Source organism: Colias eurytheme, chromosome 16 (assembly GCF_061535395.1).
Source record: "Colias eurytheme isolate Ceu_HAF_F1 chromosome 16, ilColEury1 Martin Lab GWU primary, whole genome shotgun sequence".
NCBI classification, from domain to species: Eukaryota; Metazoa; Arthropoda; class Insecta; order Lepidoptera; family Pieridae; genus Colias; species Colias eurytheme.
In genome coordinates, this window is record NC_142995.1 from 8,052,858 (window position 1) to 8,072,930 (window position 20,073).

The following is a 20,073-nucleotide window of genomic DNA, read 5'->3' on the forward strand; positions in this document are numbered from 1 at the left end:
AAATATTTGCTCAAGTCAATTCAATGCGAAACAATACCGGGAAAATTTTAATACAGATAGGCACCCTACACCCGATACTGAGAATATAAAAGTCGAACTTCAAAACGATTTCGAAACCATAAAAGTACATTTTCACAGAAACGGCCTTTCAATTTATTTTTTCTTAGTTCTTTAAATGCGTATTTAGATTTACTTGTTGTTATATTGAGTTGGTAGCACGTCATCAATTCTTTAAGCCACCCACATCTAAGACCAGCGTAGGTCACGGTCACAACATTTGTTAAGACTATATAAAACAGTTAAGTCTTAAGAAATCCATTGTTTCTTTGACCCTATTCTCGAAATCACTTTTTACTTGTTACGGCATTTTTCTTTAGTAATTTGAAACTACTTATCCACTTAAAAGTAAAATTAAATCTCAATCGTTATGAAATAGGGAAAGCATAGTAATAACCTACTAATTGAAATTTTTGCTTAGTGAAATAAAAATTGTTTTTCTTGAACATTTATTTTCATAATATAAAATCACTTCGCTTTTTGCGTCAGAGATTAAAAGTAATTACTTAAAAATATACGAGAGCAAAAAAGGGCTAAATATGAAAAGAATTATATCCCAAGAAAATAATATACCTAAGAGCTTTACATACCGCGATCCCTACCAATAGATTCAATAAGTTTTTCTCATAACTCTATTTACCGAGAAACGTCCTTTCAACAGGAATTTAAAGGACATTCTGATCCCGTTTCTAAAAATACGAGTTGGCAACAATCAATGTGGAACGAATCGCAACCCCATCCGATAGTATCACCTCATTACATTACAATTCAATCCCATTACGGCACCTCAATGCCAAGTTCGCAGAGGGCCGACATTCCTCGCGCCCCTCGCGCTTTCACACTGATTTGTTTGTAGTTTGTACCCTTGACCATACGTTGCACCTCAGCACTTGTGAAATGGACCGATTTATGTGTTTGCTTTAGAAGATGAAAGCTCTCGGTATTGGAAAACAGTATTATTTAACTCTTGAGTGTATGTTGATAACTCTTCTAGAAAGTACACGATTGGGGATGAAAGGTGTTTTGTATTAGTATGTTTATGACGTATCGTAAGTTAGTAACTCCCGCAAACACAGTTTCTATGTTCTTTTTTCCTTAGATGTGGATTATTTTATAACAAAACACACAGATATGAGATAATATAATTTTATTAAATAGTTATATAAAGTATGATTCAACCTATAGTTTCATTAAGATGAATCTGTCTTGATAATAATGATTAATACTATTCTGCTGACTGTGATTTATTCAAGGATTTTGAGTTACTATTTCTTAAATAAACACAATGAAGTAATAATGTTTCTGTAAAGAGCTGATAAGTACTTAAATTACTATAGAAAAATATCTCCTATTATTTGGGTAAACAAAGTGAGAAAATAATCAATAGTTACGTAAACGACACACTATAACCGCAAGGTACAAATAACGTTCTATAAATAATAACCAATTTTCATGAAAACGGAATCAAACCCAAATGAAACGGCAAACCGCTAGTAATTAGTAACTTGTACTTCATTAATTATTATTGTTTGACACGTTACCTCCTGCCAAAACTTCTCGTTAACGTTTAACCTATATAGTAACCCAATTAGATCCAAAGATGTCGGAACTTTTATGATACATTGCTCAGCTTAAATAGCAGGAAAGTACGTGTATTTTGTTTAAATACTTCTTACTAAAGTTATTATTTATAGCGATTCAGATGACCTGCTTTAAAAAGTAGTCAGTGCTTTAAGACAAAGCACAAAGTCTTTGATTTATTTCTATCCAACAATTAAATTGCAACTCTACTTATATTTAGTGTTCCATACATTTTGATTTTTTTTGCCTAGGTATAGATATTTTTAAACAAATAATAAAATTATACCTAAGTACAACTTTAGAGATGATCCACTTCGTCCTTAAATACACAGCAATAAATGACAACCTACAAACAGTAGAAGAATTTTTTATTGCCATGTTAACCACTTAATTATTATTAGCGGAACAAATAAATGAAACAAAGGGTGTCAGTTATAACAAATGCTGGGCTGGTAACGGCCAGTGTTCCATAAAATAAATTGAGCCTTCTTTGTGTGCAAATATTAACCTTTTCCTGAGAAATTTTCCCTATTTCTGTTTATTATAATAACATAACAGGGTAGGTTTGGCCGATTGGAATACAAGTTGTGTAAATTTGTTGTTATAGATACATGAACCGATTAAAACTTTTGAGAAAGCTTGTATAATGTATAGATGAATAGATCACACATATTATTATTGTTTATTTTAATAATTTATCGTTTACATAGAAATCTAAATAACAAGACACTAGAAGTCGTAAGCGTGCGTGACCTTGTCGCCACTCAGGTGATTTGCACATCACCAGTGCATTCGACACTGTTCAGTTGCTCTGGAGACGTATGAGTGTATACCTACATGGTGTGTTTCAGCAATTCCCATTGCGGAAATTCTTCCACTAGTTGTAATTATACTTATAAAGGAATAATATTTCATCGGAAAATATTTTTTTTTTAGAAATAATGCCGTTTTTCCTTAAAATTATAGAATATTTACAAGTATTACGAGTGTCACCATAGTAATCGAAATAACAATGAATGACACAGTCGACCATTCTTATTATCACGTTTTTTCGTATTGGAGCAAAAAGTCTCATATACTTAGGGATGTTATTCTAAAATAAACCGTAAATTCGTGCGTTAGGATACATATTAAAAAGCTTAATTTAATAGATAAGTTAGTTTTCACTAAAATCAAGCTGTCCAATAAAAGGCATAGTTTACTTGTGTGTACTGTTTAGCTTTCGGTTTGAATGTGTTGATTTTGGCGACAGCGGTTTTCATACGAATTATGACATTATAGCACTTCTATGTGTCTTGTTATTTAGATTTCTATGATCGTTTATGAATTTAGTATTTTTTGAAAACCTCCTATATATATAAAATCTGTCTGATTTCTTTGATATATTTTCCATTAACCTTTTAGCTTTCAAATTGAACATTAATTAATTGATATTATAGATACCCTCTTCAAAATTACTCTCAATATTAGACTGCGTATAAAAGCTTTTATATAGAAAATAGGTCCCGAATACAAAAAGGGATCTAAATGCTTGTTCATATTAAAATTGAATCCGTTCAAAGCCAACATATTCCAATAAAATACTCCAAGAAATTTTCAATTAGGTAAATATGTAGTTTATCGGTGTACAATCTACACAAAATTACGCATCCAAAGGTTTATAATCTCAAAATTCCAAACGGATTAGTGATTATAAGTAGATTTTCTTGAAAATACCCATTTGTAATCAATTTAAAGCAAACGTATAAACTACTCTTTATTAATAACTTCATATTCTCCCATCAAAATTCAATCGCAATCACGACAAACATTCAGCTCAAGATTTAGTTATCCTACCAATATTTACATTTCGAATTATTTAATAATCATTTAATACTCGTACAATTACAGCAGACGAATCAACGAACGGAGAGAGAAAATTGACGCCAATGTTCTGTAATTCAGTTACGAGACGACACGTGTTAACCTTTCGTTAAAGGATAAACATTTATTCGATTTTTTAAAGAATACATTAGCAAATAATTATGAATGAAAGTCGAAGAATATAGATAAACAATATGAAAAGATGTTTTAACAATACAAATAGATATGTGTTTTAATTTTATTAAGGTATCAATATAGATATAAGTTATACCCACTAATATTTCAACAGTTTTATCCACTTTTCTTTTGTAATTGACTGTAAAAATACTGCAAAAAGTATCTAACTATATTATGTATGGAAAATGTTTTTAAAACAAATAACTTTAGCATGGTAATTGAATTGGGAAAAATAATTACTGCTCTTCCCCCTAGGGGATAACTTCACCTGTAAGTATAATTAAGTTAATCCGAAGCTTTCTTACACTGAAGCAAAGTTTCATTTAATCTCTCTCTTTAATCAAATACATGATTAGTAAAAAGTCAGAGCAAGAGTTCATTAATCTAACAGACCTCTCCTCGGGGTATACTTATACTTTATTCATGACGTAATTACACGTAATTGGATGTATCTATCTTGTCAAGATAAATGTCCACCTGTTTGTACAGCAATTTAAAATTTTGAAAAAAAAATAAAGCTTCGATAAAATAATAAATAATTCTTCTTTGTCTAAACTCACGAAGTCGATTGGTAGTTATGTGAAAGATTAAATCTAAATTAATTCTGCATATATGTAGGTATTTAAACTTTGCAAAATATTAATTAGATAGATATTTATATTCTATAAAAACTTTAATATTTTATGTTTATCATAATATTGTTCTACGCCAAATCAGATTATTTCTTCAAAATTTTAACAAATAAGAAAAAAATGTCCTTTGCGAACCTTTATGTCGAAAAGTTTTGACGAAGCAATTACAACTTTCACTGCAAAAAGGTAAATAACTTCCTTGTTTAGATTTTATGATCTAAAAGTGTGAAAACTAAAGGAAAAGTACGTAGCTTTTCTTTTTGCAAAATAACGATACAATAATATACTACCCAGAAACATTTATCACAAAGTTTATTTTACCAAGTTACCTGCCGGAAAATTCTCATTTTCTTTCGTAAACATGTCTAGATATATCCTATATGTATCTTAATTGGTTTTGTGCGTTACATATTTTATTACTCAGAAAAAATCTCCTAATAGCTATCTCATTACGGTGAACTAGTAACATGGCTATAAGAACTAACTTTAAAACCCTCATTAAGATCGCGTGCTTGACATTGAAGTTTTAATCAAGATGTTCGTTATCCTGATGGCCAAGGTTAATATACACTTTTAAATGAAGCTTAGCTCATCTAGGTTGAATCGAATAATGAACGACTTCAGATAATGAGATTGGCAACGTATCATGTATCATGTTAATTTTACTCTACTACAAGTTTACAAAGCATACAAGTCATACAACGGATACAAATTCTGTTGTTACTTGGAAACTTTAAATCAAATCTAAATATATTTATTATTTACATGAATTTACATGTATGTACCTTTGTTTTCAGGGAAATAGAACTATTAATATCCAAATAAGAATTGAGAGCTTGAGAGTTCACTGTTCTGATAGCACACCACCCAACACCTTCAATTAGTTTCATAGCATTACTAATTTCTGAAGGGCGAACATAACGTTCGTAAAATTCCTGACAATTCGAACGCTCATAGGCAACAACGAGCTTCCAGAAAATAAGTCGCTTGCACCTTTTTTACATAAAAAAATACTAATCCAAGCTCAAATTATTCTTAAAAGGAACAAAATCTCCATACCTGATCTCCCATCCCAGTAATAATAGGTGTGTTCCAATAAGCCGCCAGCCTAGCCACAGGCTCCAGCGCGAACGCGCAAGCCGGCCCAATGAAGGCGATCACGTCGTCCTTGAAGTGCATGTCAGCGGCCAGCCCTGGGGCTATCGCGCCCGAACACGACGGGTAGCTAATGGGAAATATGAGGAAATAGAATATTGTTCTTTCAAGGTCTGTGTGAGTGGAAAATTTGAAAACAGATCTGTATTGCCTCTTGCAATGTTGATTTCTAAATTCTTACCCTTTTATTTGTTACTAGCTTTCCGCGCTCGGCTTCGTAGCCTAGTCAAAGAAAAGTCAGTAAGTGTGTTTTTGTCCACATAGTTCACGCTCCCGTGGGATTTTCGGGATATTATTTTTCGGGTTTCTAACTATCTTTGTAACTTAATACATTCAAATCGTTTGAGTAGCTTTGGCGTGAAAGCGTACCTAACAAACAAAACTTCCATTCACGTTTACTTTATTAGTAGGGATAGAGATTACGATTAGGAACATAATACGAAATATATTTATCGCTGTTAGATTTTTGTTTATAAAGGGTCAAAAAGCTTAGTCTAAAAATACACTACATAATATATAATACGATTTCTCAGGCCAATGCGCAACAAACAATACCCTTACGGGAAATTTCCTGAGTGTATAAAGGAAGGAAAAGTTTTCAGATTTATGTAGATACAAGCGAATTCTAAGCAGGTGAGAAATGAGGATATAAGGGGAGCTCTGCGCGTATCAAGTAATCAAACCCGCACCCCCAACCTTGTTTATTTATAATGTACCTACGTCATTGTACCTCAATTTTAGTGGACTTTTCAAAAATAAGCAAATTTAAACTATTTAACCTGTCAGTCACCTAATTAAAAGTTAAAACAGTTGTTACCTAAATACCGTGCCTCTGTTAAAGTGACTATAAGTAACATATCGGATGCATATCGGTCGAATATCTACGTAACCAGCCACAATACTCATTAAGCTGTATGGGCTTAGGTAATATCAGTCAACAATATCACATTTTTCAGGTGTAAAAATCCATTGCTTATACCATAATGTATCTTATAAAATGACTCCTAAACCTCGACGTGGCTAGAATAATAAGATATTGGAACACTTTATGAAGCCGCGATGTTATATCTTCGTAAATGGCGTTGAAAGATGATGTTATTTAATACTTCAAAATAGCGAGACAGGAAACCTTTACCTTTTTATGAGTTTACCTCTCGGTTGGATGCGAAAATTCATTTTCAACCGACTTCAAAAAAAAGGAGGAGGAATCACGGATCTGTTTTTTTTTTGGTTGTTTATTAGAACTCTGGAATCGTTTTTATAATATTTTTTTTTTATTTGAAAGCTGGTTAGTCAGCCATTTGTTTAGTTCTGACAATTGGAAGGCGGATGAATTTTTTCATTTTTTTGTTAACAAATGATTATAATTTTCACAAAGTTAGTTAAAAGAAAATGTTTCAAAAAACTTTAGTTTGTGCATGAAAGACCTTTGTTATGAAACTTTTACAAATTAAAGATTATTTACTCGACTGTGTATGATAAATTAATTTTTAATGACGAAGTTTTCCGCTTTTCTATTAGGTAATGAAATTAAATGATAAACATTTGCTAAGTGATGACGATGGTGTGATAAGTGGTCTGTATAGAATAGGTGACCTATTTGACTGATTTTATTAGTTTTTATGTAAGTTAGATAATATTTTTTTATCGTTTTAGTTTTACAAAAATGAAAATAATTATTAAAGTTCATATATTGATTGAGACATTCGATTATTTCTGATTAGTGCTTATGTACTAAAAGCAGAACTACAAATTTATATTATACTGCTTTAACAAAATAATATAAGTATTAATTTATACAGTTCAGTTTTTACTCAGATTAAATATTACTTATAATAAATATTTTTGTAATATAAATGATAGGTATTTAAATTACACGGTAAGTAAATTATTACACCTAAAGTCAGTATTTTCAATAAAGACGTGATTCCAAACTGTAATGGGATTCAATGTAGGAATGGGATTCATTTCGAATTTGCACAAAACATTTTAACCTGCAAAATAGATTTTGTAATAATATTATATACTTACCTATTGCATTTTCATTGCACCTACCTACAACTACGTACTAACTACAAAATATCCCAAATACGAAATATCATAAAAGATATAATTATAAAAATAAAAACATTAATATTTTCTATTAACTCACCTTCCCTGCACTTTCTGTAATTCGACATTGTGATGTGCCAAAAACTTTTCATTGACTTTATCGAGAGCGAGGTCCACGGCCGGACCACAACGTTCTAAATCAAAAGGGGAATCTAATCTAGACGCCATCAAAACCCCTACTTTGTAAACAGTCCGTTCCGAAAACGACTTTTTCAAAAGAAAGACTAACAAAACCAAGCGTGATAATTTAATAAAATACATTTTCAAGCTTATTTTGTTGCGAAAATATTCAAACTGAGAACGCGGGAAATTGGATGTAGATTAAAAATAATTTATTTTTAAAAATGGAACATGGTCTATGTGTATTTTCTTTATGGTTGGTTTAGCAAAAAGTTTCGCTTTCACGTAGTTTTGTTAAAGCCGGGAAAGCGTGCGTCTTCCCGCGACGTGACGGGAAACTGAAACTGTGAAAGCGTGGATACAGTGGATGCCTACAGTATTGTATGGGGTGATAAGACGAAGAGTGACGCAACAAGTCACGATTCCCGCCATTCTCCTCCATTAACCCTTGATGAGAGATCGTCAAGTTAATGCGCTCGGACCCATTAAGTTAAATTCATTTTCAAAACAGTTTTTGTTTGTATAGGATTGTAAAAGTTTGTGATGAGGGCACCGTAAATTATACAAAAGAGAACGATTCACTTTGCGTAAATTAATTAAAACTTGACAAAATAGATAAAGCTTCCAGAGCTTTTTCGGTGCATTTTGCATAATATCACAGACTAATAATAATATACTACGTATACAAATAATATGTAGGTACCTCCCTATGTAAATTATGAAAACAGAAAACAATGTAGAAAATTTTTAAAAGGTTTGTTGTAGGTAAATATTCATTGTGTAAGTACCTATATTACCTAATGTAGATAATTAAAAAAAAAGAAATAACCCTCTTACATGTTGACTGAATAAAAAACTTTATATTAAAAAATATGAACATTTTCTTAGTAGTGTGTTTGTATTATTTTTATAGAAGCTTCCGCGTAAATATTATTATTTTACTTATTTCAAATTGAATTAATTAAGTAACAACACGTGCTGTTGAGCATGCAAAATCAAAATCCGAGGTAATATAAATATTTCTATTCGCGGAAACAGGGAAGTTCAATTTTGATTTTAATATAGAGTATTGGAAAATTTAATTCTGACTTGCGGATGTGGCCTATTCCAGGAATAGGTAATATGTATTTAATTTTGAACGTCACTATGAGTACTCGAAGAAAGTTTAAATCATGAAATGCTGATTTTTCAAGACTTTAACAGGATGTGTAGTATGTAGACGGTAAGTTTAAGAATATAAGAATACTACGCTAGTTACATACTTATAAAGAGTAAATATATTTACCAACTGCTTATTTAATTGTAGTTACTTAAAGTAAACATAGGTACGTATTTAGATATATTTAATTTATGACTAATATGAATAGCTCTTTTATTATCCTACTAACAGTTATCGGTTATAATCGTAAATTTACAACTGCCGAACATTTGCGTAATCCATTATGAGTTTATGATTATAAACAACACAACGTGATTTCATATAACATCGTTAATTACCTACTAAGATAAATAATAAGATACCTACTACATATTTATTAGGTACCTAATTAAATAATTTTAGCCAACTGTCATTGTAAGAGTCATTTTATACATTTACTATGTTTAAAAGCTCTTCAAGCTTTGTCTGTTTTGTTATCTACAAATATTCAATAGTGAGTTATAGTTATAATATAGGATACGGAGAACTAAGTATTTGATACTGATTATTTTCTATAAGATGTTTGCATATTAGGTTCCAATGGAAAAAAAAGATCACACGGCTTTAAATTAATATACAGATTCCTCCAGAAATTTTCTCGACGAACTTAGAATGAGTTTAAACTTCCCCAACAAAGCTTATGGTTGGTATCTTTATAGCGAAAGCTTTACACTAAAAAATCGGTAGTACTTCCTTCATAACGCCGCGGCCGTTATATTTCTTACATAAAACACTTGGAGTGTGAACAAAATGTGCCCGTTGAATGCGTCAGTTGGCACACTACAGCGACATTACTTCCAACTTTATGATCACTGTCCACCATCTTGAGAACAATAGTTAGTGCGATTTTATAGTTTACGTTTCATGGCTGCTCTATAAAATGTTTGTTATAATGTGCAAACTATTACGCGTGTAATGAACGGCGTTTATTGTAAGCACAGTTGTAACAAAACGTTGAGATACATACCTAGTTAAAATTTAAATACTTATGTAATTAATGCAAACTTCATCTCATCACTTACTCATTCAACTTCTTATAATTTTGAATCTTCAAAATATATTGTAATATTTACAATATGTAGGTACATAGATGATAGATTACTTTTATGTCGTACGTATCTTATGAAATTCCTATACTTATAACATGGACGAATATAATTTTATTTGTCTATGCTTATAATCTAATACATGTATTTTCTATATCACATGTATATATACAATATAGCAGCACATAGAAAATCTTTAAATCACTTGACTCGTCTAGTGCTCTTTTTGAATTTCCACTTTCCTACCTAGACACCTCGTGTTTTTCCCTTCGCGCTGGAAAAATGGGTTCGTACTTAATAATTTTTTTAACTGAGTCTCTATATCGGTATCTCTATGTCGAGACATAATATGACCTCCGCGTATAATATCTACTGACAAAATAAGCTACAGAAAATCTTTATTTTATCTATTTTTCGTAAAATCTATACTTTCCGCACATGGTGCTTTCACTCAGCGATGTAGCGTTACTACATTATTCATACGCAAGCGGGATAATTTTTTTCCACACACTCTTGAGAAAGTGTGAGCGACGCATTTTTTTGTGGTTTCCCCAGTAAGCCGTATCCAAGGACTATTCAAAAAGAACACCTCAATTTCTATAAAATCACCTATTTTTAATACTTTCGGAAAATTTTTAATGAGCCATGGTAATAGTTAATATCCTTTCTTTTATTTTGTAATCTAAGGTTAATATCTATTCTATATGTTCAAAAAAATAAAACAAAATATTTCCAACATGACATTTATTCAACAAAATCTCTACACACACTTACATATGCATAAAATATTATTTCTTTACATACAAGGTACTATTTGGTGTTATAAATTATTATTATGAACAAAATTTATAATATACATAATATTATGTTCAAAGAAAATTTACATCAAGTTAAAACAATTTTTTACATCCACAGGAAAAAGATATTATGTTATACTGTAAATAATGGAATATAAAAAACAAAATAATCCTTAAATATACATTAATAAAAATCTAACAATATTTAGTACAAATAATTATAAACTAATATTATGATATTAATTGAAACAAATCAAATTTAAAATAATTCATTAAAGTCAACAACATTATTAAATAAATGCAATTATTGTATGATTAACAAAAAGAAGGGAATATCCTATACGTATTAAACAATTTAAAAACAACAACACTATTTCACATAAAATAGGTTTTTTACACATTTTACACTACAAAAAGACAGAACATTGTGTTATAATATGATATAAATATCATAATAAGCATTCTAACAGACGAACGGCAAGTTGCGAACAGCAGAGGCTACTTCAGTCGTCGACGCATCGGCGGCAGCAGTCAATATGTCGACGGCAGGTGGCGATGCTTGCACTTTTGTGTTGACGGCAAACTGCAAGCGTTTGACGTTTGACAGCCGTCGACATATTGACTGCTGCCGTCGACTGCCGTCGACATGAGGCGACGGCTGAAGTAACCTCTGCCGTTCACAACTTGCCGTTCGTCTGTTAGCGCTCTAGCCATAGATACAAGAATGTATAAAAATATTGACTGCGCTTAAAAAAAAGTTGAAGTTTGTATAATAAGACTGACGGTTTAGGCCACTAACTTTTCATTATCGTCGGGGTTTTTTGAAGAAATAAATAGTATCAAATTAATATAATTCATAGTTTCTAGATTACTTGCAATATTTGTAACTGATAAAAAATACTATATTAAATACCCTTTCTCCTTTTGGCAGCAAAAAATCACTCATAAAAGGAATAAACGATGAAAAATAATTATATAATTAAAATTATTAAAAATATCGGATAACATCTTTCTAATATTATGCTGTCTAAAAAATTACTATAAATAAGAAATAGATCTTTCTTACGCATTTCAAATATAAATGGAATCGAAACAATTTTCTTGCAAATCGAATATATTGGATCATTTTTTCTAAAAAAAATGTTGAAAAAGAAATCAATTCAACGAATTCATCATTCTACTTATTTAATTAAGAATATTCAAACAAGTCCGTCAAATTATGTTTTATTAAATGAGGCAATTATCACGCATCACGCCGCGCGTTGCGTGTCAACGCACCTACGCGCGTATTTGCGGGAGTGCAGATCTCAAACACGTAGTTGCGTTTTGTGCGGCGACTCTGACTAATTTCATTACAAGCCGTTCGCTGTTCGCCCACAATGTGTTGCCGTGATATGGATGAACGCGTCTGGGTGAACTTTTTGTACTGGACTGTGCGTATTTTACTTATCAAACGGAGATACTTATAACTTATAAGCAATGTTAAAACACGTATTCACGTGCTACGCTGTGTGGTGCGTGGTTGTGTTAATCGCCTTATCCGCCTAACCATAACAAACGGTACTTTATCACAAAATAAATTGAATATAAAAAAATCGAAGGAATAAAAAATTACATAAAAATATAGTCGAAGTCGAAGAATTGTAATGAAACATTGCATTAAACTATAATTTAATTAAACAGAAATGCGTAAATAAGTTAAATTTCGCAGTTCAACGTCTAAAACACCTAAAATAATGACTAGACAATAGACGTAGAATATACATACATGTAAAACTACGCTACAAACTTCACTGAAAATTCTAAAACGTTACAAATGCATGTATGGCAGAGTTATTGCATCGTATTGACACAGAGTAACAATAGTAAAACTGGACATTAAAACAACATAAGGTATAGAAAATCTCGAACATCGAATATACATTTCATATTACTTTGAGGACATTTAATAACCATAATCACACTTATGGTGTTTTAATCTATTGAATTTCAATATTGGTTAAGACAAAAGAAGCTCATGCCCACTTAATAATACTTTGAACAATAAATTATCTACTTTGACACGGTGTTATTGCACTTAGAGCTTTATTGCTCTACGTTTTTTGTTTTATAAATGTTCTTCGTACTATTTGTCGCATATAATAATTATTAATCCATTTCACAGAATGCCTCAAGCATTGTATTTAAACAATGCGACGTTATTATTATTATCATACTATATGCGACAAATATATGAACCAGACCTTAGATCTACACTCAAATATACACAATAAACACTACACTAAAATTTGTGCGTATCGACCTAACGTTACAATATCAACATCACGTACAACACTAATAAACACACATTGAATTAATTACCATAATATAAATATATAACTCTTCTCTATCTTATTGCTGTCTCTGTCACACAGATTACGAGGAGCTCGTTTGATCTCACTTAAATTGTACTTTAAGGTAAAATTCATAAAACCCTAATGAAATGGCAACACTAAGAGGAATATATAGATGATTACATTACGTCCTACGTTAAATAAAATTTACATCAAAATATTAACGCACTTTAACTAGTAAATGGGGCTTCAATCATGATCACACTATGTTATTTAAACACATAAATACTCTACGTCGGATACTACTGGGCGGATTATAAAATCCTACTATTCAATGTTCTAATTTATTCAATTCCAATCGTTATATTGATTAAAACTATCGAATACGCAATCGAATACGAGTCGCGAATTACTCTAAGACCTAGTGATGCCTCGGATTTCGGCTAGGGGTCGACATATATCACTATTATGAACGAACTAGGTACTAAAATTATCTAATGACAATTTTATTCGCACGTTTTCCATCAATACGAAATCTCATTTTTTACCGTAGTTTTCCCAAATAACTTAAACATTAATTGAATAATCTATTAGAATGAAACATTTATGTCTTATGTGCTATACATATTGACCAATAATGTCAAAACATATAAAACATCTAAATAATTTACAATGTACTTTTCATTATTGCTTGCTCGGATTCTCGGAAGACTATTTGTTAGGTAGAGACCTAACATGGACTCATGTTACATTAAAAGGCATAAAACAATGTACAACTTTGAAAAACATTATTCAATTTACGGTTAAAAACTTTTATTGCAATAGGCCGCACTCAATGGAAGAGTTATTTTAATATCTTATGGTCTTAGCGCGAGTATTTTTTTATTTAAATCAATTTAATTTATTGGAGCGATCGAAAAGTAACAATTTCTTAAGTCTTTATTTGTAAGAAAAATTGTGCAGTACACATACTCAGGCGATATAAAAGGTTAATAATATATGTTTACTGTTCACCTAAATTCCACTCAATATTTAAGCTGGCAATACAAAAGTAGCACTAGGCCTAAATGAACTAGAAAAAATATTATTCTATATCAATTAGATAAAATAACTACTGTACATAATACTTAAACTAGCTATGGAACACAAATTAGTAGAAAGCATAAATATGAGGTAGTGAAAGGTATACATTAACTAATGTAGTAATTATGGTCTGTTATACACAGGATAATAGACAAAAGGATGGTTTTAGGCATCTTAGACTTAAACCCATTGTAATAGAGTATAAATAGGATTACACGTTTAGGAATAAAAATCTCTGAAAACTCGAGTATGCATCGTAATTACAAGTGAATGATTTTTATCTTTACTGAGACACGCCTACATCGGTTATTATAATTAAAATATTGTTGTTATATTTACCCAATTTTCCAAATATTATGCTAAACAATGTTGTCATTATGAAAATATAATTCGGTATTTATAATTCCGACACTTTTCAGTCATAGATGCAAAATTATAGAGTTAAGCCAATGTCAATTGTGGAACGTCAAAATGTGTTCTTATTTTAAAAAACGAGTACGTCATAGAGTATAGAGCTCACGTCAGTCGCTGTCGGAGCGGTCAAGGGGTATGACGTCGTCTGCGTCGGAACACGAGCGCAAATATACTGCGTAAGCGTCGCCAACGGCGGCGACCACCGCCGGTCGATACGCCCGTGCCCACTAGGGATGACTGTGGAAGGATTTTTTGTATTATAACATATACTAGTGGACTGAGTGGTGTCAATTAATTGGACTAGCAATTACAATTACATATCAAACAATGTTATCGAATATTAAAGGCTGATATCCGAAACTTAGACATTTGTCTAAGTTTCGGATATCAGCCTTTCCATTTGGAAGGAAATGAATTTCCTTACAAGGGAACAGCACTAATATCTTAGGGAAATTCAGAGATATAAATTTTTCCTGTGTGGCAAAATTCTTCTGAGATCAAAATGTTGATGATCGAAATGTTTTCAGACTTGTAAAAGTTTGTTAATAAAATAAAAATGAAATCTTAAAAAAAATTTACTCAATTACAAAATATTTTACCTGTCTCTGTCTCTCAAGGCGGCGGACTTCTCTGATCAGCGCGTGAAAGGCGTCATCTACAAAATGACGTAACGCGGCCGACGTCTCGAAGAACGGACACCCGAGTTGTGTTGCTAACGCCTTGCCTTCTTCTGTTGTTACCTGGAAGTATTAACATTGTTATATTGCCCTATTTGATTACATTTGTTTATTATTTATTTAACCCATTGAGCCCCGAACGGACCGATCGGTCCATAACACAATAGATTTTCTATTGTGTCTGTGATTCTGGGGCCTGAGTTATTAGTAAGGTGCATAGCTGTTCTAGTAATAAAATATTTCAAATTACATAATTGTAAAGGTCTAGCAAGATTTAGTGTATGTTCATTGATAATGCTTAAACATAATATTGTAATTATAACAGTTTACTTACAATCAGTTTACAAACAAATGGATTTATTTTTTATATATGCTCTTTATATTGTAACTCACAATCATTAAACTCTCACACTCTCACCTGTCGAAATCTTGGTGCCAAGTCCAATTTATTCCCCACTAGTACTAGAGGTAGAGTCTCCGAAGGTCTAGCCTGAGCGAGTAAGCGTTTGTACTCTGAAGCCGCACGGAACGACCGTCTGTCTGTCACAGAATAGCAAAGCATGAACCCTTCTCCACATCGCATGTATTGTTCTCGCATTGCATTGAACTCCACCTGGAAAGAATTTAATACTTTAGTCTATGACAGTTACTAATGCTAATCAGTAATCACAATCATATTACATGCTGTAAAGTCAACTAAACAAAAGTGCCTAGATTAGCTTAGAGAAAAGAGACCATTTTATATATTTCCGTAGTATACACTATGATAGCAGCCACCCATTTATATTTATAAAAAAAATAATTGTAAAAACTTTTAAGTTTTGACTTAAGAAATTACAATAAAAAATTATTTATTGTCATGAGAAAAAGATTTAGGCCATTTTATTATAGTAAAAAATTTAAAAACAATAGGTACAAGGGCTTTGAATTTTTTTCAATAAACTAGAAAATTATAGCTTACTTGTCCTGCAGTATCAAGTATATCTAGCAAAGCTGGTTCACCATCAATTACTGCTTGCTGCTGGTATGAATCTTCTGTGAAAATAAATATTATTATGTTTAATTTTATTTACTTATTAAAACATTACCAAACAAAATTGTTAATTATAATAGATTATTTTAATTAGTGTCCTGCTTAATTACTTAATATGATTCTAAAATAATTATCGTTTGCGGAAAATTATTCTGATTTACCTATCGTCGGGTCGTGATAATCCAAGAAGCTGTGACTAACAAACTGGAGAGTGACCGCGGATTTGCCCACTCCGCCGTCGCCCAACACCACGATCTTGTAGACTCGGAGGCCTCGCGACGTGCCCGCAGCCTCCGTCATATCGCCGCATGCCTGCGTGCTCGGAGGCCCCGCCGAGCCGCGCCCGCCGCGGTCACTCGCAACACTTGAACTCCTCACCCTCCATCCGCAGAGGCCACCCCCCAAAACCACCACCTTGCTCACGTTAATGATAAATCACTCAAATAACACTCCATTTATCACACATTTTATTGATTATTTATAATTTAAATTAATGGCAGAAATCTGTCGCCAATATTAATCGACAGCTGATTGAAAGCGATCAAGATTGACAATTGACATTTCGATTTTGTGTCATTGCGATGTCATGTTATTTTTTTCAATGCCAATATTTACGTCACAGATAGAATTAACACAAACTTAATATCTTTGGCTAAAATTCTTTAAAGAATCCATTTTATCAAATAGACGAAACTACTATAAATATCTTAAAAAGCATATAGGACATTATTAATATATATTTTTATTTTAATTTAAGTTGTATAATTTTCCAGACATAAAATGGACATAAGTCAGTTTGTCACGATGACAATTTATTCTAAAATAAATAAATAATGTCAAAGAATTAAGAAATTGTTTACAAAAACATCAATCGATTATTTTATATTTTAATTTCACAAACATGGCACATTTACAGTTTGTAGATGAATTGGTGCGAGAATATCTATTGTTTAGGGGATTTACTTCTACTGTAAAGGCATTTGAAAATGATCTGAAAGCTGACAAAGACAAAGGTTTCAGGGTTGATAAAATTGTTGAACAAATTGTACATTATATTAATGTTTCTGATCTCAATGGATTAAAAGAATGCTGGAACCATCTGGATAACTTAGTTTTTTCCAAACTTGAGATCCATGTTCAACCAGGTATTTTGATTTTCCTTTAAAAAGTTTGGATTTCTTCAGTTACAGTATATTATACGAATTCAACGGCAATTTTAATGTATGTTTCAGCTGTTCGTAAAATAGAATATAGTCTTTATAAACTGTACTTGGTAACAGCTGCACAAAGTACAGGTGGTGTGAAGAATGAAAAAGTTGCAGAGTTTTTTGCAAAACTGCTGCCTGAATTGCAAGGACAAAGTGAATGGAGGGATTGGTTTAGTAAGTAAATATTACATACCTTGAACATTTTTATGCTTTCTTTCAATATGTGTAATTTGTTAACTTTCTATTAATATTTTTTTATTAATTTGATTCAATCATAATCATATTAAACGAAAAGACATGATTATTCTTCCTTGTTTAAGTATATTGTTACTATAAAATAATATATGCATTATAGTTATTATTTTATTACAGTGTTACCCTACATACAAAAGCCAGAAGAAAATCCCTCATTCAGTTTGTACTTCACAAGGGCCTGGCAAGATAGCGTGCTAGTATCCTTACATAATCTACTAGCTACAGTATTCCAATGTATGCCGCAACCAACGCTCACAAGTTATGAGAGTGATGCAGCTTTGGTAAAGAGGCTGCAAGAGGAAATAGCCTCATTGAAAGGAAAGGTACCATGGAGTATTATTATAACATAAAAATTAAGGATTTTCAATCCTTGCGAAGCATTTTCTACTCTTTAAAAAAATTTCATCTTTGCAAAGCTGTTATGGATTTCATTTCATATTAATTTATTTAACTTTACTCCTAGATCCATTAACAATCACATTTTATTGAATAATGAATATCCTTCTCTTTTATACTTTTATTATGGTAGATATTTTAAAATCTACATAATTAATTATTTACATCTGTTTCAGTCTCTTCAACCGCAGAATGATAAGATATCTCCAAGTGGGCATCAATCACGTCTATCACAGTATTCGGAAAGACTGAGTGGCCCACTCCCACTGATTGACGATTTCTCAGCCATACCATCTGAACAATTAGATAGTGGGCTACGAGAAGCAAAAGGGCTTCGAGGCTTGCTGCGACAAATGGGTGGGAGCCCAGTCATGGGCAGGAAACCAGGAAGATCTCATAGTCAAAATTAATTAACTCAAATGATTCTCATATTTTATTTTAATATATGTATAGATTACATTTACAATAAATTGAATTACATTCTGTAAGTTTGTTTTAATTACAATTTTAGACATATATATTCTTACAAATTTTAATTAAGCATTCCACATTATAAAATCTCGAAACACCTATGGACTTAACATTGGATTCATAGATTAAAGAATATATAGGTCTACCAGAATCTGATGGCATATTTATATTTAAGAAATAAAAGATTTTTATGTGGCAACTTATTTGACAACTATCAAATTGGATGTCAAATTATTTGTCTTTTTTGCAGTTGATGAATAATTTTTAGGATTTTGTCTAAAAAATCTTCGAAAATGTCGAAAAAGCCGCTGCGATCACAAGCAAGAGGTGTTGTTTATAATGTGTATAGAAAAACATTCGATGAAGAAGGGTCAAACACATCACAATTTTCAATTTTGAAGATTTTATTGGTAAATTGGACTTACCCGTTTTGATACTATAAATTAAAAAATATTATATGTAGGTAACTATAATATTGTTTGTTGATTAGAATATAATTTTATGAAAACTTATTACAGGAGTTTCCAATTCGGCTATTCGTCAAGTCCAAGCTGTCCAAGTCAATTTTATAATGTGTGTCTGTTAATACTTACGAAAATAAACATAATTTTATTTTATTTTTATTTTATTTTATAAAAAATTATAAGCAGTTTGATCTAAATTATCATTATATCGATATTTTCACATGGCATACTGGTAATGAATATACAAATATAGGTATGTGTAAATAATAATATGTATTACCTGTATAAAAGTAATTTGTATAATTGTATATTATACAATATGTAAGTATGTACCTACATAATATTAAGTGTATATCTCATTATTAAGTACAGTATTGTCCACTTATGTAATGTGACTAATGATATTGAGGACAAAATAAAAAATAAGCAGTATCAAGATCGTTCAGTCCATTTTCCCTAGGGTTGCACACTCAAAATTTTGATTTCCCTAATTGCCATCAGATTCTGGTTTACCTATAAATACATAAGTGTTTTCGAATGAATTTGATGTGAAGTTACAAAGTACTATTTTATAAGCCTGCTATGTGAATTTTTCACTTTTAGGGTGCACTCACACACATCAGTCACCGTCACGGCACGTCACCGGACAGGATTAAAAAAAAATATGTATCAATAGTTCTAGTATGACTCTGTTCCCACACGACAGTCGCCGGCACGAAATCTATCAGTGACGTCACCGGTCAGGCACGTCAAATAATCTTTCCATACATGTATCATACTTTTATCCCCACTCACCCGGTGCCGTCACGTCTCAGTTCAGTCAGCGTCGTGCTACCGTCAATAATTGCTACATGTTCTCTAGCGTGACACACGTCTAATCACTGACTAACCTGATGTATGTGTTCAATGATTCAGTCAAACCGGCGACGTGACTGACGGACAACATGACGGTGACTGGTGTTTGTGGATACGTACACAAACCGTCACCGATCAGTCATCGG

At 31.6% G+C, this 20,073-nt stretch overlaps 3 protein-coding genes across 3 annotated transcripts in view; 1 reads left to right on the top strand and 2 right to left on the bottom strand.

Annotated features, from left to right (window-relative positions):
* The window catches only part of LOC149901942 (atrial natriuretic peptide receptor 1), a 44,683-nt gene extending 36,845 nt beyond the window's left edge, over positions 1-7,838 (bottom strand). The window contains exons 1-2 of the mRNA XM_090111244.1: positions 7,618-7,838; positions 5,370-5,535 (exon numbers count right to left, since the gene is read on the bottom strand). Of these exons, the coding sequence (XP_089967370.1) occupies positions 5,370-5,535; positions 7,618-7,838 (387 nt within the window). The remainder of the gene's footprint in view (positions 1-5,369; positions 5,536-7,617) is intronic.
* Positions 7,839-10,684: 2,846 nt separating this feature from the next.
* On the bottom strand, positions 10,685-16,811 carry Ric (Ras-related protein interacting with calmodulin). The gene is made up of 5 exons (XM_090110877.1): positions 16,440-16,811; positions 16,207-16,280; positions 15,664-15,858; positions 15,168-15,308; positions 10,685-14,805 (listed from the first exon to the last, which is right to left on the bottom strand). The coding sequence occupies exons 1-5, from the start codon at positions 16,576-16,578 to the stop codon at positions 14,695-14,697; spliced, it is 660 nt and encodes a 219-aa protein (XP_089967003.1). The 5' UTR covers positions 16,579-16,811; the 3' UTR covers positions 10,685-14,694.
* A 319-nt stretch (positions 16,812-17,130) lies between these two features.
* On the top strand, positions 17,131-18,625 carry LOC149901945 (WD repeat-containing protein 91). Its single transcript, XM_090111032.1, has 4 exons — positions 17,131-17,423; positions 17,511-17,660; positions 17,859-18,064; positions 18,314-18,625. Exons 1-4 carry the CDS (start codon positions 17,180-17,182, stop codon positions 18,545-18,547), a joined length of 834 nt encoding a protein of 277 aa, XP_089967158.1. The 5' UTR covers positions 17,131-17,179; the 3' UTR covers positions 18,548-18,625.
* The last annotated feature ends 1,448 nt before the right edge of the window (positions 18,626-20,073 follow it).